The sequence below is a fragment of the Martes martes genome, assembly GCF_963455335.1.
Source record: "Martes martes genome assembly, chromosome: 11".
NCBI classification, from domain to species: domain Eukaryota; kingdom Metazoa; phylum Chordata; class Mammalia; order Carnivora; family Mustelidae; genus Martes; species Martes martes.
Window position 1 is genome coordinate 25651514 of NC_137899.1, and position 26491 is coordinate 25678004.

General features: G+C 36.7%; 1 protein-coding gene across 3 annotated transcripts in view; it reads right to left on the reverse strand.

The window, feature by feature from the left end:
- The window catches only part of MAGI2 (membrane associated guanylate kinase, WW and PDZ domain containing 2), a gene marked incomplete at its 3' end in the record, with an annotated part of 1345444 nt that overhangs the window by 587809 nt on the left and 731144 nt on the right, over nt 1–26491 (reverse strand). For all 3 annotated transcript variants that reach the window (XM_080818052.1, XM_080818051.1, XM_080818053.1), the window contains exon 3: nt 9230–9349. In XM_080818052.1, the coding sequence (XP_080674178.1) occupies nt 9230–9349 (120 nt within the window). The remainder of the gene's footprint in view (nt 1–9229; nt 9350–26491) is intronic.

Here is a 26491-nt window from a genome sequence, read left to right on the forward strand (position 1 = left end):
GAGGAAGCACCCTTGTTGCAACAAGTTAGACTTCAAGTGTAATAATGCTTGCTTCCTCTCTAGTGACACCACGTAGCTGCATCAGATTTTTCTTCCTCTGGAAGTTTAATGGAGAACTCAGAGAACAGGAGTAGAAATTGGAAGTATCTAATCCTCTTGGAAATAATCCTGAGGTACCTGACCTGGAGAAATCTTTCTGTTCTTGTGGACCAGCCCTGAGGGAACAGATCCCCTTGGGAAACAGCACCCTCCAGTACCAGGTCACGGTGTCAGAGGGCGTGGTTTTCCAGTCAAGTGAATGCCTGTTGAGTAACATTCTTACGTATGGAAGGAAAGTATGGGGATGGGGAGAAAGAAAACTCATTGGAAAAATTTAAATTAACTCTTTTTATTTGATTTACCCATCATCATAAGATTCATCTCAGTTTGAGCTTCCTATATATTGACTCCTTATGTTGTGTTCAGTGTTTGGGTTATCATCAGTATTCCAATTTAAATTATGATATTTTTCATATTTATCACTTAGTCCATTAACTATTTGGTGAAAGAAATAAAACTTTCACACATTATAAGAAAATCTAAAGCCATTCTCATGTAAAATGAAAGAAAGAGAAGGATGAGGTGGGAGTAGAAATCTTATTAGCAGTGCAGAATTAATAATGGAATAAAATTTGATTTCCATTAATTCTCTAAGAATAAAAGAATAATAAAGAAACTCGTGCTCCCTTATAGTTTATTGAAAACCAGCCAGAAAATGTTAGTGAAATGTTATATATTCCAAGCACCATATGTCCATGTTAATTAAAATGCCTTTACATTTCTTTAGTGAGAGAACACACATACTAATTCCTTTGTTTTAAAATAACTTTCTGAATTTGCATATTTTCTAATACAGCCTGGGATCTTTTTCTCTATCCAAAGGTTTGGCCTCATTTCTTCTATTCTCCAACTCTTCACTGACTTTCTGTACTGAAGGTAGTGAAATCAAGAAAGTCTTTGTAATACTTATGGAAAAAAAATAAAAAGAACATGAACAAGACAGGGATTATACAAAAGGGCATAAGTCCAAGAAGTATTTAGGTAAGTACAATCAACAGAACTTGAGTGGAGAAGGGGTTTATTAGGAGGTATAGTTTTGTTGGCCAAGTCTATAGGTTTTGATTTTGAGTGATTTGACAAATCATGAATTACCGTAGTGAAAAAGCCAAACTATGAGGAATGATCATAGCAAGGTAAGAACTATATTTTGGAGACAGTGTTACAGTTTGTAGGGTACTGACAGACAAACAGGTACGGGAACTCAGAATAGGGATTCACAAGTTTAATCATGAGAATTAAGACAAGAATGAAATTAGTACAATTATCATACAAGCTTCATCTAGTGCAAGATTCTGAGGTCAAATTGGTGCTGCAACTCCATCTATTGACCTAGAACATTTTGAATTAGGAAGTGGATGTATCCTAGGGTCTCAGGCCCTGCTCTATATCTATGTGAGAAAAAGGGTTTTCCATTGCTGAGTTTGAGGAAAGAATCTAGGCATCCATTCATTTATTCAACTCATATTCATTGAGTGCTTCCTAGGTGCCAGAGGCCACCCTAAACTTAAGAATTAGCAGTGATCCAAATAAATTTTCTGACCTTTTAAAGTTTACATTCAAGTGGTTTGGATACTGACAATAACCAAATAGACAAATAAGATACAAGCTATAATTTCAGTTATACGATGAAAAACAAATCAGAGGAAGGGGTCGGAGAATGTTGGCAGGTGCAATTTTAGATTCGGTTGTCAGGTAAGAGTTTCCTGAAGACTTCCAAATGAAAATCTTAAAGTGAGAAATGAAATATGTAGTTATTTGTAAAACAAGTAGCCCTGGAAAATAAAATGACAAATTCAAGATCCCAGATGGGTAGAAATGTGTTTGTTCTGTTCAAAGAACAGAAGGGAGGCCAGCATAGCTAATATAAATAGGCTGAAGACAGTATAAGTCAAACTCTCCATTTTATTATACTTAATAATTAATATCAATCTGTGTTTTTAACTGGTTTTTTAAAATTCACATTTGTAGGTCTTTAGATCTTGCTTTCATGAAAACAGTCCCATGCAGATATGTTAACCACTTATCCTAATTTTATCTGGTTGTTACAAATACAACCTACAACAGATCTAAGAGAGCTAATGATTACATAAGGAAGGACAGACTGTATCACCATATTAAATTTTAATCTAGTGTATGAATGATTTCCCATAATTGTCAGAGCTTCTTTTATATTTTTTAATTTTATTTTTTTTAATTGCCAGAGTTTCTAAGCCTTCAACAAGGAAGAGCTTTCAAGCAGTGTGACTCCTCTATAACATGATTCCTTTTTTTTTTTTAAAAGAGAAAGAACATCCATGGTCAATCAGATTCTAGACTCTTCTGTTCTTCAGAGCAGGATTATAAAAGATTTAAGAAAGAATGTCTCAAGAAGTTTTACTTTTCAGATTTGAAATTCAAATACAAAACTGACTTTTGTAAAGAAGGATGTTAGTTTATAGTTTTTAAGTCATTAGTCTGTGAAATAAAATGAAGTCTCTGAAAAAAACTTTGGAAGGGGACATTCAGACAGCACTGAAAATAACTGAGGCAAGTAAAACATCTCTTTCAAAATGTCTGTATGTCTAATCTAACATTAATGGCAAGAGCCACTGGTCATCAATATGTTGATGTTATTTCAGAAACATACGCTCTCAAGGTGACCAAAACTCCTGTGTGTCTCCTATGAAATGAGTCAATTTAAAGTAAGACAACTCAGAGCATCTGAAAATATCCATTCCATCAGGAAAGGGAAATAGGTCTGCTTGTTGAAGCAGTGGAAATACCAGCAAAAATTTTAAAGTCATGCATTTTTTTTCTTCCCATGAAATGAGGGGCATTACATTTTTTTCAGGTGAAGTCTTAATTTGTTTCAGAAAAAAAAAAAAAAAAACTACAGGGGATATATTTCAGGAGTTAGAAAATCATTGTGATTAAAGACATGACCTTGATCATGATCCCGGAGTCCTGGGATCGAGGCCCTCATCGGGCTCTCTGCTCAGCAGGGAGCCTGCTTCCTCCTCTCTCTCTGCCTGCCTCTCTGCCTACTTGTAATCTCTGTCAAATAAATAAATAAAATCTTAAAAAAAAAAAAAAGACATGACCTTGAAGGAAATTAATTAAATCTTGACTATCACAGTTTTGGAAACCTAGGCTTTACCTATTATTACCATTATGGGTTGTGAGAGAGCTGAAGTGAATCCTATGCCCATGAATATTGCCTTTATTTTAATGACATGCTCCAAAAATGCATTTCCTATTCCTTTTAACTACAACTGAACAAAAATTTATAGAGCTATAGTAAACTGGTTAATGCTGTACTTTCGGTAATAACAAGCAAGTCATTTCATGTTCCCTGACTTTAGTCTTTAAGTTATAATTGATATGATAGTAATAGTATTAAATTAGCTAATTAACTGCTTGATTTGTTTCTTCTAGTTTCTTTTGGGAGAAAAATACTTAGAAATAGGCATTTGCATTACATATTTTGGAAAAAGCTGAATTTACAAAAGGTCCCAAACTAAAAGGATATTCTGTCAATTTTAAAGCACAATAATACGTCTAGCTTTGTGCCTTACACAAGAGCAAAGCAGCATGCAAAAAATCATATACCCTCTGTCAACAGCTCTAAATACAGATGGAATCACTTACAGAAAAAAGGAAAGAAAAAAAAAAACCCTGGCATTATAAGATCCCAAAGGGGTGTAAAACTTCAAACTAATGTGTTTTCCTCTACTGGTCAAATAAAGATTTAATGAGCTTTATGTGTAAATGTTTAGTGTTCCTAAAATGAACACCCAAATGTATGGCTTAGAATCTTCCACCGTAGGAATACTGCCAAAAGAGAGAAAAAGGAGCAAGAATCAAAATAAAAACATGTTATAATCTGTATATATAATAACAACTGGACCCCTTTAACTGCAAGCTCTAAGAATCTACTGTTGTTACAGAGGTTATTATTTATATGGTAAAAATTTTCTCTTGTAATAGAGTGTAAGGGAAGAAGAAAAACAATGACATTTTATCTCATTTTGGTTTCCTGGAGTGACAACAATCTTAGCATTAATTTAAGCACTGATCTGCCCTTCAGGAAATATTATTTACATTTCAGTGCGTAGAAACTTGGATTGTTAGAAGAACAGTATTTCTCAATACTATTTATAGTACCAGTAATGATTTTTCTTTGGTTTTAGTATCCCTTTATCACCCAATGTTATCTTGATTGAAAATAGAAATTCTCATTTCAATAATAAATGTATCAAGGCTATGATTTTTTTTAAAAAGTTGATACTGATTTTAGTAAAATGAAATGGATTTATGTAAAATTTGTTGTTTCTTCTCTCATCATGGACTGCTTAAGTCATTTTCACAGAAAATTATTTGTACTTAGTAATTTTTTTAAAGACTTTTTATTTGCCCATTTGAGAGAGAGAGAAGGAGTACGTGCCTGCAAAAGCATAAGCGGGTTGGTGTGGGGAGAAAGAGGGGCAGAGGGAAAGGAAGAAACAGACTCTCCCCTGAGCAGGGAACCTAATGCAGGGCTTGATCCCAGGTCCCCAGGATCATGGCTGGAGCCAAAGGCAGATGCTTAACCGACTGAACCACCCAGGCACCCAGGTACTTCATAATTTTTTTCTTTTTACAGGATTTTATGTGCTATACCAGGAAGTACCATACTTTTATGTACAGAAGTGAACATATTGAATTTTATAATCCCTGTTATAAAACTGTTTAAAAAGGTAAAGGTGTGCTGTTTGCAGTAGGCTCAAGTCCATATATGTTAGATCTATGTGTAGGAAAAACCACAGAATTGAAGTGGCAGTGAGTTGTCATATTTGTACTATATTCTGTTAGATGCCCAAATAATTTGCTGGTCTTGACTTAGTCTTCTTAAAAACTGGGGCAATATTACAATTGAGGTTATGTTTATCTAAAGGAAACACTGACGTTCAGGATCAGTGGCTTCTTCAACAGAAAGAAAAATAGCCTTGTTTCCACTTAAAGCACAATAGCAAAATATGGTAGTTGATAATACGACAGAAGTACTGCTCTGGAACATGACTGTGGATAATCTCAGTAGATGAGTTAATGAAATGAGATTCCAGGCACAGCTCAGGAGACATGGGGTTAGTTAATAATGACATTCAGAACAAAGTTTGAGGCAGACAACTGGTGCGGGTGGTCAGTGAAACTATGAATGCAACATTGCAGACAACTGGAAGGAGGTCAGGCAGGATTCATGGATTCAGGATTCATGGGTAATTCAGCACTGCGGACAGTTCCCAAAGACAGGGCTTCCTTCCAGGCACTTAGAGTATTTCTTTAGATTGCCAGATCAACTTACTTATTTCTACCTCTTGGTGTCTCACTTATACCTACATGTGATCTTAATCCTAAAGGAATTATTTGCATTTAACAGAGCTCTGTGGTCTGTGTTCCACATGAAGCCTACTCCTTCAGTCCTGACATAAAGGTTCATATTGTCTGTTACTTGATTTTACGTCAGGCTCACCACTGGGCTTTGTTCTATTAACTTAATTTTAAACTTGAGTCAATATGAAAAGGTAAGGATGGGATCATTCAAGTCATGAAAAAAGAGGCTGTTTACCAAGACCTGATGATCCCTCAGAACCAAGACCTTTGGGCCATTTGCATGCAAAGGCATTCAGCAGCTATACATAGCAGACTGAAATGAGACTTAGGAGTTGGTGCTGCAGAGAAAAGACTTAAAGAATCTGCTAAATCGCTGCCTGGGATCATGTGGCATGACTGTAGATAGTAACACAAGCATGCTGAGGCCTTACTAGCAGCCTCAGGTAAGTAAAAGAATTGTTCTTTTGGAGCAAGTAATTGGAGCCAATTTCTAAGAGGCAGATCTGCAATTCAGGACAGTCCATCTTGTTTCCAGTCAATGGACAAACTCCATTATACCTACATCTATTCGCCAAGATTAAAATTATTTACTGACCATGAGACAAAAATACTTACCTATGAGAAAAACTTAAAAGAATATATTCTTCCTCATAACTACTTTTCAGGTAGGTATTTCTTGTTTGAAACTGGTTAGTGGGGATGAATACTGTAAGACTGTTTTTTGTCAATGATGGGCATCTTAACTAAACATTTTATAGAGGACTTCCTTGATCTTTGTTAATAATAATAATACTAATAATAAAAGAATGGGTTCCCTGTTCCTGACAAGAAATGTACAAGTTGCTAAGTATTTATGAGAAAGAAGCAGCAGGGGGTATCTCCCTACCTCCAACTGCATTAGTAGTCTTGATGTTCTGGTTTGTGGGCTTGACTCAGTCTTAAGGACCCAACATAGTTAATAGGTCTATAACCTTAACACTGAGAGTAACCCAATTTTCTATTTTCTTTAGTGGACTTGCAGATATCAAAGATGCATTCTTTAGTCTGGCTGAGGGCTTTAGAGTACTGGTAAGGTATGAGAATGTTCTAGCAAGGAGGAGAGACGGGAACAATGGCCCAAACACAATGGCCCAAGCAGAAGGAGGAAAATATAACATAGAAAAACTGGGACTTTACTGAAGAAACCACATGAGATACGGATATCATGAAAGTTTGACAAATATAAAAGCTCTCAGGTCTTTCTTTGTCTAGCTGAGTAGCACATGATTGGTATTCTATATATTCTGAAAGTGTCAACTGCAGAAGAGGCATTTCTCAGGTTTCCTTGATGAATAACACACTAAGTGGTAACCCTGAGCCTAGAGCTTATGATCAATCCTGAAGGAATAATAGTGATTTTTATTACAATGTCAATTCTACTGGTTCTCAGCTTTAACTATAAAAAAATCCAAAGATCCTGAGATTTGGGAATGCTCCCTAGTTTTTCTTCCTTGATAGTTATGTGACCTGAAAAAGGAGTATCTTATTCATCCAACTATACCTTGTGTATTTGCAAACAATGGTATTGATTCCTTGAAGTCATATATACAAATCAGCCTTATTAGTCAATGGTCAGTTCTACGTACATGAAGGCAATTAACAAGCTGGCACCAAACTATAGAAAACTAAACTCTCAACACTGGAAAGATGCCTAAAGTAGATTCAGGACAACCCTCTGGTTCACAAAACGTGTCTACATTTGAATGGTTTCAGGATAGTTCCCTCAAAATTTAACTGGAACCTAAAATTTAAGTAAGACTTTATTTTTAAATATTGCTATTAAATTTCATGACATCTGGTTTATCATGAAATTAGGGGAAATTTAACATGAACATTTGGTTTAATTTTTTCACCTTCTAGACAATTAACACAGTCTTTATTTTTAAAAACAAAAAGAAAAGGTCATAATGTTAATCATACTACTCTTGGAATGCTCCTGTATGTTAAGCCACTGGTTCTTTGTTACACAAATATAATATTTAAGTAAGGTAATTAAATACATTGCATTATTATTGCAGACATGCAAACTAGTGAATGCCACTAAATAATGTCACAAAGCCTACAGGAAAATATACTACAAAATTTATTGTTTATTAACTCTGACTTCTTTGATACAAGTATTTTCTATGATTTATACAGATAGTTATTTTTTATATAGTGTAAGGCAGCTTATATGACCAACACAGCTTTTGTATTCAAAATCTTTTCTCTCTTTCCTTTTTTTTTTTTTAAGATTTATTTGTTTATTTTATAGAGAGAGAGAGCATGAGCAGGTGGAGCAAAGGGGGAGAGAGAAGGAGAGAAGAGAGAAAAATCTCAAGCAGACTCCCCACTGAGCCCCACATGGGGCTCAATCTCACGACCCTGAGATCACGACCTGAGCTAAGACCAAGAGTTGGACATTAACAAACTGAGCCACTCAGGTGCTCTGTATTCAAAATATTTTCAGTCAACTTCCACTATTATTCATTTTTGACAATGTGAACAAGAAACAATACTCATGTGTAAACCACTTTCTTTTCCTGGGTATTTTTGCCAAATTTCCTGTAAATGTGACAATAAGCAAGTAAATGTCTTAGCCATAAAACAGGCATGTGTCTCAGCCTAAATTACCTTAGGAGTGCGCTAAGTAAAAGAAGAGATTTTAATACTTCTAACAACTTTAAAATATTAAGTTCTCAAATAACTATAGTCCACTGGGCACCCACAAGTAAATGAAGGAGTAAGTGGGGGGCCAAACTGCTAACAAACTCAACTTATTTGCTGATGGTAGACCTCAGGTATTTTATGCACTAAGCAGCAATGTATATATTATTAGTTTTGTTTGTAATATCACTATTTATTATAGTACAATAAAACTAGATTTTTCTCTCAAGTTAATAACAAATATATAAATATAGTTCACACATAGAATAACTGTGAAATCGGAATAAAAATAGTGTTCTCCACTTTTTTTAAGTCATAATCATTTTAAAGTTAATGCATACACAGATAATTTCATTAGACATAAACTATATGCATGTGGATGTCACTTAAATGTATAAATGTGATATTAACTTGTTATTCATATTTTTCAATGTTACCATTCCCCTTTAACAGCTAATTCTATTGAGGTTCAGACAGACTAACTGGGTTATTTAGTATTTATAGTGGCTAAGTAATAAAACTAGATTTGGGACGGAGAACAGACTCTGGCTCATGTTACAGTGCTCTTTCCACTGACACATACTCGCAACATCTGAGCTTTTAGTGTCATTTATTGTTCATGTTTGCCTCAGGTTCAAGAGGAACCTTGCTATTATACCAGAGCTTTGGAGAGCACACACAGATCATATTTTCCTAATTCATCATTTTGCATGGGAGGCAAGTGAAGGCCAGTGAAGTGAAGAAACTGAAGAAAACCACACAGAGATAGTGGCAGGACTGGAACTCAAGCCCTGTGCTCTTCGAAATGCTCCCCAGAGATGAAGGTAATTTATTTGGAAGATCACAGCTTAGCCTCAGAATGCCATCCCGAGCCGACTTCAGTGGATATACACATATCGTCCAGCACCTGAAGAGCAGAGTTAATCCAGAGGTAGCCTAACTTTTTTTGGGGAAATACTTTCCTGAAACGATGTCATTAACGTTCTAACACCAAAAACAGTAGCATATTGGAAATCTGGTGTCCTGATGCATCCCAATCAAAGGAGAAAAATGTGAGGCAGCAATGGAATACCGTGAGCAGAAGAGCTGTGCTTACCTTCATAAGTCCCACTTTCTAGGAGAGCACCACTTTTCTCCAATTCCATAAAATCTTCAACGGTGATGAAAATGTAGTCCACTCCGGGGACCTCACCCTCCTTATGTGGCCTTGTGGTGCCTGAATAAGGAAAATTGAAAAACAAAAGAAAGACTCTAAGTGATTTGTTGCTGAACTTTAGAAATACCACTGTACTTCTGAATATTCAATAACACTTGTTTATACATCCTGCGAGCTGGCAGTTTGCATTTGTCCTTCTGTTTGTTTGGAAACAGAAAATAGCAAGGGGTAAAGATGAAAGTAAGTATACAAAGCATTTTTCTTCATCAAGCTTATAAAGAGTTCATTGCCATGGAATGTGGTTGCATAGATTTTTTTCCAGTGAAAAATGCAGACCATTGTGCCTTTTTTGAAGAGCGTTTTGAATACTGGGCCAGGAGTCTGCTAGCTCAGGAATTTACATATCTCACTTCTATGAATGAACCTTTATTGTTCTGTAGATTGCCTTGCTATGACATAAAACACAATGGAAAATAGAAATGTTAGCAGCATGTCGATTTATCTTTATATTTTCATGATCTGTTCCTTTGTGAGGGTACTTTCGGTTTTCATTTGTTAATTTGCACCCAAAAATAACGTATATTTGATATAAAGGAACACAAAATCTTTATTATTACTTAAAAATCAATTAAGTAGTTGGAATTGGTGATCATTATAATTGAGGTACAATTATAATGCTAATAATATTTTCCTTCCTTCCCTCCTGCTTGCCTGCCTGCCTTCTTGCCTTTAGTTCTGATTGGACTGGGAGGTGACATGCTCCAAGGAGCTGCTTCATGGGTCCACCACTCCTGTTCCCTATAGAATGAATGGAGTCTCTGCAGCCAAGGTGACAGAAACATCCACCCAGGGCTCAGTGGAGCTGCACGGGAGAACTCAAGCTTCCAGACCTGCCGTCCAGTTCATGAGGCAGGAATGGAAACAGAGACAAAGCAAAGGCTGTAGGTTTGTTTTCTGGCCCACTTCCTTCCCTGAACATGCCTTAAGTTCTTTTCTTTTCCTGTGCCACATAAATAAAACGTTTGTTATGATCAGGTTGGAATTTCCATAATGCATATATGCAAATAGTTTACAGAAATATAAAGAGGTCAAATATATAACCAAGTATTAGTACACTGGCAGGCTTCTTCATATTTAAAATTTCCTCCATATTCTCTGTATACTAAAAAAAAAATTCTAAACCCTTAAATTTAATTTTTAGTCTATGAAATCTTTATGAACTAGGCCATGAAAATAGCCAGTTGGTTCTCCTTTTGGTCTATTAGGATCAAATCTGAACTCTGAATGAAAGGCATAAACTCATGTCAGAATACACAATGTGCTGGGAAATTGATTTTTGATAAAAATGAATAATTTCCATTGAAAACATTTTTTGAAAAGATTTGAAGGCATTATTTCCTAAAATTAAATTTCATAACCCTTCTATAGAGGTTGCAAAATAATTTTTTTCCATAATCACATTTAGTGACTTTTCCCTAAATTTGTTATTTCATTTTGTTTAACTGAGCTACATTTTGCAATATTTCCTACTGCTTTTATGCTATAAAATATAAACCTCCCACACCTAGTATGCATAATGTTGTCAAATTAATGTTTCTATAAGAATCTTAACTTTCAATATCCTGACTTTTATATGCTTAGCCCTTGTGAATTAAAAGCACATTAACATGGTTTTTGGCAATCAATTTGTTTGTTTATTTAGAACACACTCTAATCATTAAGAAAAATCACATAACAAAGATTCAATTTTCCTTCCTAATTTATCTGCATATTTCAGAAGGGACATGCTTTGATTAATTAACTGCTTGCAGCATGGTAATGCATTCCTAGCACAATGTGAGCACAGGATCACATGCTTGAAGGCAATTTCCAGGTCTGCTTCTGGACTGGAGTTGCTTACCCATGTTAAACTCTATGTATTTGTGGTTGTGATTTTTAGGGAGAACCATCAGTACTCTGGTTCACTGGGCTGGCTTTCCATCTCTACATTGCACCTGAGGACAATGGGGCTGAGCTCTTACACTGGGGATACAGACTCCCAATGGCTAAATCGCTGTTACGTGTTGCTACGGACCTGCTTGATGCTGGCTGCCTATTTGGACTGGGGGCTCGCCTACCTCACTATGGTTCGAAAAAGTTCTACACTACAATCCCAAATGCTGCAATTCCCATCTTCGACACCCATCTCACATCCTCTTTCTTCATTCTCTTTTTCTTTATCATATAACCCCCAGTCTCTTGATCTCTTCTAATTTCCCTGGGAATACCAAATATAGCTTTATTTGCCTCTCTAAATTCTTTTTCTTTTTTCCTTTCTTTTTTTTTCTTTTTTTTAGAGATACAAGTAGGCAGAGAGGCAGGCAGAGAGGGGGGGAAGCAGGCTCCCCGCTGAGCAGAGAGCCCGACGTGGAGCTCGATCCCAGGACCCTGAGACCATGACCTGAGCCGAAGGCAGAGGCTTAACCCACTGAGCCACCCAGGCGCCCCTCTTTTTATTTTTTAAAGATTTTATTTATTTATTTGAGGAGAGAGACACAGCAAGAGAGGGAACACAGACAGGGAGAGCGGGAGAGGGAGAAGCAGGCTTCCCCCTGGGCAGGCAGCCCGATGCAGGGGCCTATCCCAGGACCCTGGGCTCACGACCTGAGCTGGAGGCAGATGTCTAAAGAATTAGCCACCCAGGCACCCCAGCCTCTCTAAATTCTAAGGGGCTAGAAACCTAGAATCTTATCTTTCCTTTGGTTCACCTTCACCATTTTCCAACTCTTAATAAGCCCCCAAGTTCAATATCAGCTATTTCACTCATAGACGGTAATTGCTACAGAAAACCATGAGCATCACTAACAAAGCACCCTACAAATTCAGGTTATCTAATGTCAGTTTAATACTACTGATGCTTGGTAATCCCTGCTTGGCCTGTTTCATCCTCTCCCACTCCCCCTGCTTGTGTTCCCTCTCTCGCTGTGTCTCTCTCTCTCTGTCAAATAAACAAGTAAAATCTTAAAAAAAAAAAAAAAAAAGTCTGTTTCTTGGTTTGCCCTCTCTTCTTTTTCCTTTTGCTCATTTGTTTCTTAAATTCCACATATGAGTGAAATCATATGATATTTGTTTTTCTCTGACTGACTTATTTTGTTTGGCATAATACTCTCTAGCTCCATCCCTGTCATTGCAAATGGCAAGATTTCGTTCTTTTTTTTTTTTTTTTTAATGGCTAAGGAACATTCCATTGTATATATGTGTACTATATCTTCTTTATCCATTCATCAACTGATGGGCACTTGGACTATTTCCTTAATTGACTATTGTAGATAAAGCTGCTATCAATATTGGGATGCATGTATCCCTTTGAATTACTACTTTTGTATTCTTTGGGTAAATACCTATTAGTACAATTGCTGTGTGATACGGTAGCTCTATTATTAACTTCTTGAGGGACCTCCATACTGTTTTCCAGAGTGGCTGCACCAGTTTGCATTCCCACCAACAGTGTTAGAGGGTTCCCCTTTCTCTGCATCATCGCCAACATCTGTTGTTTCCTGTGTTGTTAATTTTAACCCTCTGGCAGGTATGAGGCATTATCTCATTGCAGTTTTAATTCATATTTCCCTGGTGATGAGTGATGTTGAGCATCTTTTCATGTGTCTATTGCCCATCTGTATGCGGTGGTGCTTGGCTGGTTCAGTTGTAAGAGCATGTGACTCTTGATCTCAGGTCATGAATTAGAGTCCCACCCTGGGTGTAGAATGTATATAAAAATAAGCTAAAGTTATGCTTTAATCCAGAACAACATCTCTAAATTATTAAAACAAAAATAGGATGCAGATGTTCTGAATTCCAACTTTGAAAACCTTTCTGCTACACCATGGTTCCACTTCCCTCTTTTTTTTTTTTATTTTTTTTTTAAAAAGACTTTATTTATTTATTTGACAGACAGAGAGAGATCACAAGTAGCCAGAGAGGCAGGCAGAGAGAGGGGAGAAGCAGGCTCCCTGCTGAGCAGAGAGCCCAATGCGGGGCTCGATCCCAGGACCCTGAGATCATGACCTGAGCCGAAGGCAGAGGCTTAACCCACTGAGCCACCCAGGTGCCCCCACTTCCCTCTTTTATAAACAAGGGATGGTATGATACCATGTAAATCTGTTTCCAGCTAAACCTTTCTGAGGGAAAGGTTCAAAGCACACATGGCTAGAAAGACTTAATGTTTCCATTTCCAATTTTCCATATATTATTAGATAATTTAACTAATTAATTCCCTCCTTGTTGGATAAATTGACTCTCAACATATACAAGCATATGTGATATATCATCAGGTTTATCCTTTGAACAAATCACTCCTGGAGCCTCTAATCTGCTCCAGTCTGGACTATGTTGTCTACAACACAACTGCCATCCTGGGATCATCCTTCACCACCACCCCGGGGATTCACTTTGCCTCTTCTATGTTGTATCGCTCTCTCTCAGGTCCCATGTCTCTTTCTGTGGTCTATTCCCCTTTTTTTTGGCAGAGCACATCTGTCGGAAGCTTTCTATCAAAGGTTACATAGGAGCTACATTTTTGAGACTCTGCATGTCTGAAAAAGTGTTTATTCTATCCTCATGGGTGGCAAATCTGACTCAGCATTTCAGGGAAATACCATAATGAAAACATATTTTCTCTACCGTGTTCCTCTGTTAATGTCACCACCATCTTTCTAGCCATGGGTAATCGTTTTACATATCTTCCCTCTCTGTCACAACCCCACCATTTCTAATATTCAATTGCTTTGACTTTCAGCAGAAGACGTTAGCTCATTCTCTTTTGGGCAGGGAGACCAACTCAGGGCTCTAGTCCTGGGATCATGACCTGAGCTGAAGGCAGAGGCTTAATGACTGAGCCACACAGGCGCCCCAAGAAACGACTGTTAACCATAGAGAACCTCTGCAAACTAATTGTTACCTGAGGGGAGTTGGGTGAGAGGATGGGTGAAATAAGCAATGGGGACTAAAGAATGCACTTGTGATCAGCACTGGGCGATGTATGAAGTATTGAATCACTATATTGTACACCTGAAACTAACATTACACTGTATGCAAACTAACTGGAATTAAAATACTTAAAAAAATTAAAAAAAATAAAACATCATTTAGTCGATCACCAGTTGTCATATCCAGTGAGGTAAATAATACATATGAAAGGGTATTAGAAAAAGTAAAAACACAAATACTGTGGTAACATGATTGCATTCCTCTTTAGCAATACTAATAGTACTACTAAGAATAATACAATCTAACAGACATCATTGATGTTATCTTACTTTTGGAATCTACTATAATTAAAGTTTTAAGTAAATAATTTCATTCACGCTAACACGTCTTAAAAATAAAAAAGTTCTTATACCTAAAGACTCAGGTTGCCATGGTTATTGTTTGGGTATAAAGAAACATAAGTTGAGGGGTGCCTGAATGGCTCAGTCAGTTAAGCATCTGCAGTTGGCTTAGGTCATGATTCTGGGGTCCTGGGACCGAGCTCCGAGTCCGATGCCCTGTTTAGCAAGGAGTCAGCTTCTCTTCTGCCTCTCCCCCAGCTTGTGCATTCTTGCTCTATCTCTCTCTCAGGTGAATAAATAAAATCTAAAAAAAAAAAGAAAGAAAGAAAGAAAAAGAAAAAGAAAAGAAACCTAAGTTGAGATATAAATCCATTTCCTTTGATTACATGCTAAAATGTGAGACAATGTTTCAATCACTACCTACAGGGGTATTTTGTCTTTTGTTAGGCAGACATTTAGAACCAGTAGAATCTATGGACTAGGTTGCAAGACGTTTCCTGCCATTTGCTGAATCATCTGAAAAGTGTGAAAGCGCTCATAAAACTTGATTAGTGAGTCCTTTAATTTTACCCACAGGCATAGGACCTTCAACAACAAGAGTCAGAAAGCATGATGTCAGATCTACACATCCAGGAAGAAAGGATATTAGTTGTTAAATCAATTGGCCCCCAGAAGGAGAAAGCAATTGGCTAAAGAAAAAGAAAGCAATTGGTGATCTACGAACACCCCTTCGGAAAGAAATAAGATTCCAGTAATAAAGCAAATAACGTGAAATGTGATGAAGTATTGTACGATGGGAATCTGAAGCTAAGGTAATTAATATCTAGACTGGAGGACAGTTAAGTTGAATTTCCTGAAGCAGTTAGTTACCTCATTTTTGTGCTGAAATAATTATACTTTCCCAACTCAAAGGATTATGAATCGAGAGGTGACAGTGAAGCAACTCTCACCAGTAACAACCAGTTATCCCCCAGCATTAGGAATAGGGCAGACGCAAGCCAGAATAAAAGAGGAAGTACAGATGATTCATCAGAGAGCTAAAAGGTGAAGCTCATCCTTTGATGCCCTTCTATATTTGGTTGGGACTTTCCTAAGTAGTGTTTAGATAAGTCCAAAATAAATTTTATTACCCAGAATATGGTTTATAGATTTCATTCTCTGTCTCCTGGACCACTCCTCCGAAAGCAAAATAAATAGGAAGGGAATGAAGGAAATGCTACCAAATGGAGTCTTTATCTCCTACTGCCTCATTTCTTAAAAAACAACTTACTTAATAATTACTAAATTAAGTACTGTATGAATAACACCCCCTTCATGAGTTAATAAAAGCGTATAGCATTTCGGCTCAAAAGACATGTCTGAAGAGAATGAATGCTCCCAAATGGTTAGCTCACTATTGATACGCAGTGAACCACACACCAAGGCCACTGGTCATTCTGTCACCATCGCAAGTGGGGGTGCCAAATGAATTTTTTTAAATTATTATTCTACTTTCTAAATGAAGGAACATTGCTCCTTTTGTCTTAGGAAGGAAAGAGCAAGATGTTTGTGGTACATATAATTCTGAAGCACATTTTGCCTCAGCCTTCTGACATATTCTAATTCTAGTAAAGTGCTTTAAAAAGCAGTTATTGGATTACAGAAAAGTATTACTACCTAGATGATGGTCAGTGCAGTCCTTTATTGTAATCTATTTTGGCGTGCTAAAAGTTCTACAGTGTCCGTTGCACTGTAGGCACCCAGTACACACTTGCTAAAAAAATGGACTCGGAATCAATCATTAACAGTCAATGTGTTCTAAGCAGATGGGTGACTGTGTGAGAATCTGAGAAAATGAATTAATTTCTTAAGCATGTTTCTGAATACATTCTCTCTTTATTCCTGGCGTTTCTCAACTGCAAGCTGAAGAAAATATATCTTGACAGCTACAGTGACTTCCTCTGGATTCGACCTTTAATTAACTTACTCTTAGGTTTCTGAAGACACTTCTTTAGTTTGTCAGTTACTCATTAGCAAGTGTGAATGCTATCACCAGATTTGTATGTGTGTTTCCAATAAAAACATTCAGGAGATTCTTTGGCCAATGCCTCTAATCGATTTTTATATAACCTGCTTAAATCTTGGGTTTTACTACATTCATTTTCAATCATATAAAGTCCAGAAGTATGATTTTATATAAACACAGAGCTAAAGTTAGCAAGGCAAATTACATAGTTTGGGTCACTAAATCCTGTGTGATAGATTATAAAGCAATGTGGAGTTTATAGATTTCTTATTGGCTGATGGAAGGGTTGAGTTAAGGTCAAAAAGCAAACCTGCAATTTGGTTCAATTAATCACCTGTTACTATAAGAAGTATTTACTGCCTCAAGAAAACATTCTGCATATTTTATGAAATAATAAGTATTTGACAAATCCATTTGCAAAATACCAATAGTAACTTTGACTTGTCTTCTTAACACTGTATTGCTCTAAACCTCAAGAATTATTTCAAAACTCTCTTAGCCTCTAAAATAGCATGCTGACAACTATTGTTTAAAGTTGAACCGGCATAGCTAATTATGTTCTATATTTTTCAGACACAGAAGTTTTTGAAGAAGAAACTTCTCCTTGGATATATCTGGATATAAAGTTCAGACTAATGTCCCATACAGCACCAATTACTGTTTTGAATCTTAACAATTTGGACTGAGGCAGTATCATACCCAAATGGTTCTTAATGGTTCTAGGTTACATCAGAATCATATGCAGAATCATTCACTCATTCATCCATATTTTGTTGTTGGTATCTTGGGTGGCACCGGAGAATTTAAATTTCTAACAAGTTTCCAGGTATGGATGCTGCTAGTCTAGAGACAATGATTCTAGAATCATCGCTCTGGCCTCGCTCTGGTCTCTGGAAACCCAAACTAAAAGCAATACGAAACTTCATTATTTATTTAACTACAGCAACTCACAAAGTATGTGGTTCATGACCTTAGCATTCACCTTAGAGTAATCAATAGCCATGCTGTGGGTTCAGAGGAAACAAGCCATTCTTCATTTTTGGGTATATAGGTGAACAGTCATGAGAGCTATCCTGGAGCCCTGCAACACTCTCTGAATGCTTCTGCACATTGCTTTTCCACAGGTGTCTTAGAAGTTAATTGAATTAGGAAGGTAATAGACAAATCCCCATTTATGTTTGTTTATGAATAACTTTCATTATTATTGGAAGTAATATAAACCATCTTGGTCAAACGTATACAACAATATGGCTTAAATCCTGAAAGACACAGGAGGCTTGAATGTGGCTCTCAGGAGTGGTAAATGATAATACAGCAAAAACAATTATCTGATGCAGAAGATGTCTTGTATTAAGAAAATATTATAGTAGTAATTAAAAAAAAGAATACACAAATGAAAACTTTGGGGATCTCCAACAAGCAAGACAAAATAATATCTTACTATTTCTCTATGTCAAGGTATCTGATTCACTAAACGTTAAATTAAAGCTTGCCTACAACTATACTAATCAGACTCAATCAGGGGATGGGTACCAGGCATTGTGGAAATAGTGCCCATAAAGCTCTCTATTGGAACAAATTATTTAGAAAAGTATATCCTTTCATCAATTCCATGATTTCACTTATATAAGTATGTTCCTGGTGTAAACACTAGAGAAAACAAGGGGTAGAGGTGAGAAATGTCTTTCAAAACTCAAAGTTTATTTTATTGTCTCTATCACTTGAACTCAAAACCCATGATACTAAGAAAGATAGGCAATGTTTATGTAACATCGTGTGTCAAGTGCGTGCAAATAAAACATATATGTTGTTAGAGACTATATGTTATTAAGGCTCCTACACTCAATGATCATAATTATTGACAGTACCAAGACATCACTGACTGCTGATACACAAGAATCTGCACACTGGGGAAATGCTAGAGCAAAGGGAATGATTTCATAATTGCATAGCATTTGAATTATCACTACTTCGGTGACAAAGAGTTAAATAACCTGAACGTTATCCATTCCTTCACATCAAAGATCATCTTCTCCACCCAGTGGCTCGCTGACCGAACTTTAGCTGCACAATTACCTTCCCCACCGAAGCTCTGCCTTTATCTCACTTGCATTTACAGTCTAGAATAATCCACTGCTCATGGATACAAAGATATTACAAGATAAAATGATTCACCCAAGGGGGCCTGGGTGGCTCAGTTGTTAAGCCTCTGCCTTCAGCTCAGGTCATGATCCCAGGGTCCTGGGATTGAGCCCAGCATCAGGCTCCCTGCTCAGTGGGAAGTCTGCTTCTCCCTCTCCACCCGCCCCCCTACTCTCTACCCCCGGCCACTGCTTCTGTTCCTGCTCTCCCTGTCTGTCACATAAATAAATAAAATCTTAAAAAAAAAAAAAAGACTCACCCAAGTAAAATCAGATTCCTAAACATTTATATTCTTGGTTTCTGATCCATTCTAATAACATATAAAGGGACAGGATAAAGGGACATTGTACTCTCACTCATAAAATATAGTAGCAAACCATAATCTCAAGGTTCTTAAATTAACTATTAATTTCCTGAAATTTTTAAGAGAATGAAAGAAGATGAATGCCCCTTTTGTTATCAATTAATTCAGTTTTGAACTTTTGATTTTAATTCTTCAATATTTAATTTAGATATGTTCTATATTTGGCATTCTATAGGATTAATAAAAAGAGGTTTTTGATTCTCTAATTTATTATTTAACAGATAATGTTTCAAGATTACATACTGAGCTAAAAGAAAAGAAAGATCAGTGACTTTTTATAGAAACAATATATATTTAGTTTGAAGCTTTTATACTCTCCTCATGTAAAATTAATTTTGGCCAGAACTAAACTCAGATACCGCCAGCCCTCTGAGCAATGCAGAGACACTCTATTCTTTGACCTTCATTGCACAGAAGGTTTAGTGGATCATAACTTTATCATTTTATCTCTATTAGAATCTTGCAATGACATTAACTTTTACTATCACCATATGTCTCTATGGCATTCTATATTCTGAAATGCCCAAAGTAGATGACAGAATAAGAGTCTACAGAATACCAGAAAATCCAGAAGAAGGTAGTAAGAAGGCAGTTAACTATTCAGGGATTTCAAAACATGCGAATGCTTTTCAGATTATATGGCGCAAGTCACATATTTGAGTGACCACCTTTTATTTATTGAGATTCTCAAGTATACCCATGTCAAATTATCATGGAGGGAAGACAAGAATAAGGGAAGGAAAGAGAAAGGAAATATAATAGATACCTACTAGGTACCCTAGGTGAGATGCTTTCATTCTTGTTGAAATCCTGAGTTAGAGAATCCTCTGTGCATCTGGTTTATATTATATTCACAGTAGTCACTATTGTATGAGTTGACAGTTTATCACACTTTTTCTTATTGATGGAAAACAGAATAAGAAATTCATCGCTCGGTTTCATATTTACATATATATTAAATCTATAAATAAATCTATAATTAAATAAATAAGTAAATACATATAAATAAAAATATATATGTATATAAAACTATGGAATACTGTAACAGAATATTGTAACAGAAATATACTCAACCACAGCTGATGGGCCCTTAATTTCAAACTCCTATCAGTGAACAGTCATGTGTAGAAAACATCTGCTTATATCTTGGGCAAATGTCACCACTCAGGCTCTCATGATAGTGGGCCAGCCAGTCAATGAAGCGTTGTAAGGCTGGCTCCTCAAGAAACTGAATGAAAAAGGAGAAAAATGACTTGATCAAATAAAATAGTAAAAAAGAAAACACAAGTACCTAGATTTTTCTTCAGCCAGCAGACAATTTATGCCTCTGAAGGTTAAAAAAGGGATGGTGGGGTGGCACAGAATACTGTTTCTGCCTTTTTAAGACTTAAACATCAGACATGCAGCCAGCAGCCCTATAGCCTATGTGATCTATGTCATCCCTTTGACTTGAAGGACAGGACAACGCTGTTTCTGGGCAATTATCATAGTCCCCAGGACACTGTGGTCTTCTCTCCAGGAACCATGTTCCCTTTTTCATTGGACAGCAAATTAAAAGTGAAATGTGGTAGAGGGATATGTATTGGGTGCTGTCCAATAATCATTTTTGACCTTTGTTGGAGATTTTTACATAAAAATACCAGAACAAAACCATTTGGTAACAAACATCTTTGGCTCTATAGACTTTCAGACCAGTATTTCTGAGGCTTGCAATTATCATGAGAGATTAAGAGAAGTTTTAGGAGTTAAGAATACAAAATAAAATTTTAAGGGAATTTCAAAAGAATGCAGTCAAGGCACTTAATGGCACTAGATATTGAATTAATAGTGAATTATCAAAATAAATATTAGAGTCTTTGGAGAAAACACTTGTGATTTAGACAAATCCTTCCCTCCTTTATAGAGAATAAGAAAACAAGGTTACCAGCCAGGATTAATTGAGACAAAGTGCAAAAGAGAGACAACACCATCAGTCCAGCAGCTGACTCAGAAACCTACCCGAAAGTACCAGGAAAAGTTGGAGAGCTAATCTGTAATATGGTGATAGTTCTCAGATTTTCAAACCCAAGTATCAAGGACTGTCCTCTAGAAGAAGGGACAAAGGGCCTGGTATTTGAGAAAACTAGAAAAGCAAATGATGGCCAACTAGACTGCTGGACATTAACAAATCTGTATCAAAATCAGCAATGTGTGGATATTTAACATAGTAGAACAAAGTTAAGTAGCTCTTTATCTCCCGGAACTGCAACTATTTCTTTGGGCTTTGCCGGCCATACTCTCTGCGGCAACTCCTAAACTCTGCCATTATATGTGCAAGGAGCCACAGATAATAAATAAATGAGTGAGCACAGGTGTTTTCCAATAAAACTTTGTTTTCAAGACAGTGGGCTGAATTTGATCTGCAAGGCATAGCCTGTCTACCCTTAAGGTTTTCAATCCTTTGTGTCTTGATGCTCTTATATCCTAGACTTGTACTTGTAAACCAACAAGATGCAGCTCAAATGTCAGCATTTGAATTCTCAATATTCAGGAAAATCTGACCCTTTCTGATGGCGTGGCCAGTATTAAGTGTAATATTTCACATATATATACAGTTTTCCTGTGAAGTTTTCAAAACATTATGAACCAGGTAGATTCCTAATACAAAGAATCAAAAAAGGGGAAAAAAATCTCTGAGAAAGGCACATAGATATTTGGCTCTCAAGAAGGAAGACAGACTATCCTTAAGTGATCTTTAAACTAATCTGAAGGCATAACTGCAAGAGGAACTATGCATTTTCTGGTGCTGCAGCAGAAGCAGAAATACATCTATTCCTATAGGTAAAGTTGTAAATGAACTTCTCCATGCTGGACATATTGGACTGAGGGTGCATCTTTGGGTGAAAAACAATGATATCTTGCTAACCTTGCTGTAAATTTGAAGTATAACTATAATAGAAATGTTTCTGCAGACTATGTAATTCAGTAGACATTTAATACAGGCATGAAGTATTGAGACTCTAAGTACTTTTAAACTTTGCATGTAAATTTTATCATATTGTGTTTGTAATACCCCATATGTAAGTTACATGTCTCCCATGCAAATTAAGTTTCATATTATTTATAGGAGGAAGCAATGGTCACATTCATGTTTTATATTTGATAAGAAAATTGTTATCTGATATAAAGATTAGCAATTACATCATAAAGTTGTATGTGAAAAATATACAAATGCAGGTAAGCTTTAAATTTAGGACCAGAAAACTATCATAATATATGAAAATAAGACAAAGAAAAAGGGAATTATCTTGGGTTAAGCAATTCAAGATATTTGATTCTACACTGAATTCCAGTACATATTGAAAATAACTTAGCTAGAGGGCTTTCTCTAGCTGAAACGGTATGCTAACTTTTAATATATTCAGCAATACATTTTTGAAAACTGTTTTTTATACAAACTTATCCTTCATCCACATGCATATGAAATGTTTGAGAGGGGCGCCTAGGTGGCTCAGTGGGTTAAGCCTCTGCCTTCGGCTCGGGTCATGATCTCAGGGTCCTGGGATCAAGCCCCACATCTGGCTCTCTGCTCAGCAGGGAGCCTGCTTCCCTCTCTGCCTGCCTCTCTGCCTACTTGTGATCCCTCTCTCCCTGTCAAATAAATAAATGAAATCTTTAAAAAAAAAAAAAAGAAAGAAATGTTTGAGAATGAGTGTTATCTACTAGAGAAAAGAAAAAAGACATGCCTGATAAATACAGCAAAGTTTGGTATTATATGAGAAGTTTATTTGTGTAAATAACACCAGTAAGTGCTAATATTTATTGAATCCTAACCTTGGTGAGGCACTGTACTCTGCTCTTTCCATGCATAGCTCTTTAACTTCTCATAACAACTCCATAAGATGAGTAGCATTCTACCCATTTTAAGTAACTTGCCCAAGCCATAGGACTGGTAAGTGGCCAAGTCAGGATTCAAACCCAGTCAGCCTGGCTGCAAAGGCCAGTTTCCTAAATAATAGGGTACTCCATTCTCCTGCATGAAATGTTCTATATAGATATTGTCATAAGAAATGGGTGTGAACAGAGGGTCAGAGTGGTGGGGAGTGTGTTGGGTGAATGGGAGATGAGAAGCCATCATTCAGCAGACGTTCAGATCAACAGTTCTGCCAGGAGAGCATAAAGAAACCATGAGTCAAATATCCTATGGAGAAGTAGGGGGAAGGAAGGCATTCTCTAAACTGTTGCTGAGTTAGGATAAGGACATCGAGGAAGATAATTCAGAACTATGAGAAAGTAGCTGGGGAGCACAAAGGAGAGAGATCTTTGGGAGAAAAACTCAAATTTGTAAAACTGAAAAGCTACAAACATTTTAAAAGAAATATAATAGAACCTCAAGCAGAAGAAAAAGCAGTAATTTCCTCAAACTAAAGAAATTGCAAAATATTAAGAACCAGATGAAGTTTTACTCATTCAGAGCTTATCTGCCTTTTACAAATCATATTACAAAAATTTCAACAAATATCTTTTTGGTGCCTACACTGGCTGCCAGAAAGACCAAAAAAAAAAAAAAAAAGAAAGAAAAAAAAAAAATTCTATCCTTAGTGAAGCTTCAAGTTATTAAGATATAGACAACCACAGCCTCCTGTATAACAATTATTTCAAAATAGCACTGAAAATGGTGAATATAAACAATATATATATTTTCTACATAAAATATATTTTTAAGGGGCACCTGGGTGGGTCAGTGGGTTAAGCCTCTGCCTTCAGCTCAGGTCATGATTCCAGGGTCCTGGGATTGAGCCCCGCATTGGGCTTTCTGCTCGGCAGGGAGCCTGCTTCCCCCCTCCCCCGCCCAGCCTGCCTCTCTGCCTACTTGTGATCTGTCTGTTAAATAAATAAATAAAATCTTTAAAAAAAAAATATAGGGGCACCTGGGTGGCTCAGTGGGTTAAAGCCTCTGCCTTCAGCTCAGGTCGTGATCCCAGGGTCCTGGGATCGAGCCCGCATCTGGCTCTCTGCTCAGCGGGGGGCCTGCTTCCCCCTCTCTCTGTTTGCCTCTCTGTCTAATAAAATCTTAAAAAAAAAAAAAAATATATATATATATATATATATATATATATATATATAATATCCTTAAAAAATAAGAGACACTTTAAAGCAAAAATAATACAATACATGGTGGGGTTTATAACATGCAATGAGATAGTACAAAGGCTGGGGGAAGGGAATATAGTATATGAGAAATGGCATATCACTAGATGGCTGACATGAAAAGTTAAAGATATATAATTAAAAGCCCAAAGCAACTTCTAAAAAACACAAACACAACTGAAAACCAGAGATCATCAGTTTTAGATTAAAAAACAAGCTCTATTTGCTGCCTATGAGAAACACATTTTAAACAGAACAACAACAACAAAAAGTTACAAGTGAAAGGTCTGAAAAAGATATGTCATTCTGTAATTGAGAGCTGGCATGCTATAATAACATCAGAGAAAGTAGATTTCAGAGCAAGGAATATTAACAGTGATAAAGAAGGTCATTTCCTAATAAGAAAAGGGTCAAGTCATCAAGAAGACCAAAGTCCTAAATGTTTATATATCCATGACAGAGATTCAAAATGCATGAAGCAAAAACATAGACCCACAAGAGAATTGACAATTCCGCAGTTATATTCAGAGATTTTAATACCTGCCTTTAATAACTGATGGAACAAGAACACACACAAAAAATTAGTAAAGATACAGATTTAAACAACACTCCCTGCCAGTTTAACCTAACTGACTTTTATAGACTATTTCACCTACAGCAGCATAATACAAATTTTTTGGCATGCACATGGAAATTTTACCAAGATAGATCATATCTAGTTCATACAAGCTTCAATATTTTAATATGGTTCAAATCATAAATACTATGTTTTCAGACCACAATAAAATTGAATTAGTAACCAATAACAGAATAAACATTTGGAAAAGCCCTAAATATTTGGAAACTAAATAACTTCCATTATATTTCCAAACAGCTCACAGATCAAGGAAGAAATATATATGTAATTAGAAATTATTCTGAACTAAGTAAAAATGAAAACACAACATGCCAAAATTTGTGAGATGGTAATAAATCAAGAATTAGAGGGAAAGTTATAATCCAAAATATCTGTATTAGAAAATAAGAGGGGCACCTGGGTGGCTCAGTCTAAGTGTCTGACTTCAGCTCAGGTCATGATCTCAGGGTTGTAGGATTGAGCCCCGTGTCCAACTCCACACCAAACAGGGAGTCTGCTTCTCCTCTCTCTCTCTCTCTCTCTCTCTCTCTGCCCCTCCCCCCTGCCTGGGCACTCACTCTCTGAAATAAAGAAATAAATCTTTGGGGCACCTGGGTGGCTCAGTGGGTTAAAGCCTCTGCCTTCAGCTCAGGTCATGATCCCGGGGTCCTGGGATCGAGCCCCACATCGGGCTCTCTGCTCCGCAGGGAGCCTGCTTCCTCCTCTCTCTCTGCCTGCCTCTCTGCCTACTTGTAATTTCTGACTGTCAAATAAATAAATAAAATCTTAAAAAAAAAAAGAAAGAAATCTTTAAGAAAAAAAAGAAGAAGAAGAAGAAAAGAAGAAAGGTCTCAAATCAATAACCTGAGACACTAGAAAAAGAAGAGCTGATATTGGTTTGAAAACTGACCCCTGAACACAGAGGGCAAGGAGATGTGGAAGAAAGAGGCCACTCCAGATTCGTAGATGGCAGGTTTAATAAGCAAGAGAACTTACATAGGAGAGTGGCAGCAACACAAGTAGATCTTTGTGTCTACCCGCCAGAATCTTAAGAGGATCTATACAGAATCTATATGGAGGCCTGAAGTGAGTTAAATTACATATACCATCCCAGTGGTCTCAATAACACATTGCTCTTTCAAACACTGCTCCTTGAAAATGGCTCCCACTGTGGGAACTGTGGGCAGAAGGTACATTTCAAGGACAGCAGAAGGGGTGAGGAACCTCTGCTTGCCTGGATCCCGTTCACAGATCAACCTGTGGTCACATCTTCTTGATGACCTGCTCCAACAGCAAATTAAACCCAAAGTAAGGCAATAATAAAGCTCAGAGTGGAAGTCAATAAAATAAACAAAAATCAATATAGAGACAATAAAACCAACAGTTGGTTCTTTGAGAAGATCAATAAAATTAATAAACGTCTATCTGGATAACCAGAATGACCTCAAAAAAGAAAAGAAGACACAACTTATCCAGATGAGCAATGAAAAAAGTAAAACAACTAAAGAGTAAAGGTATCAAAAGTTTAGGGGTGCCAGGTGGCCCAGTCAGCCAAGAGTCCAACTCTTGATCTTGGCTCAGGTCTTGATCTCAGGGTTGTGAGTACAAGCCCCATGTTGGGCTCCACACCCTATTAAAA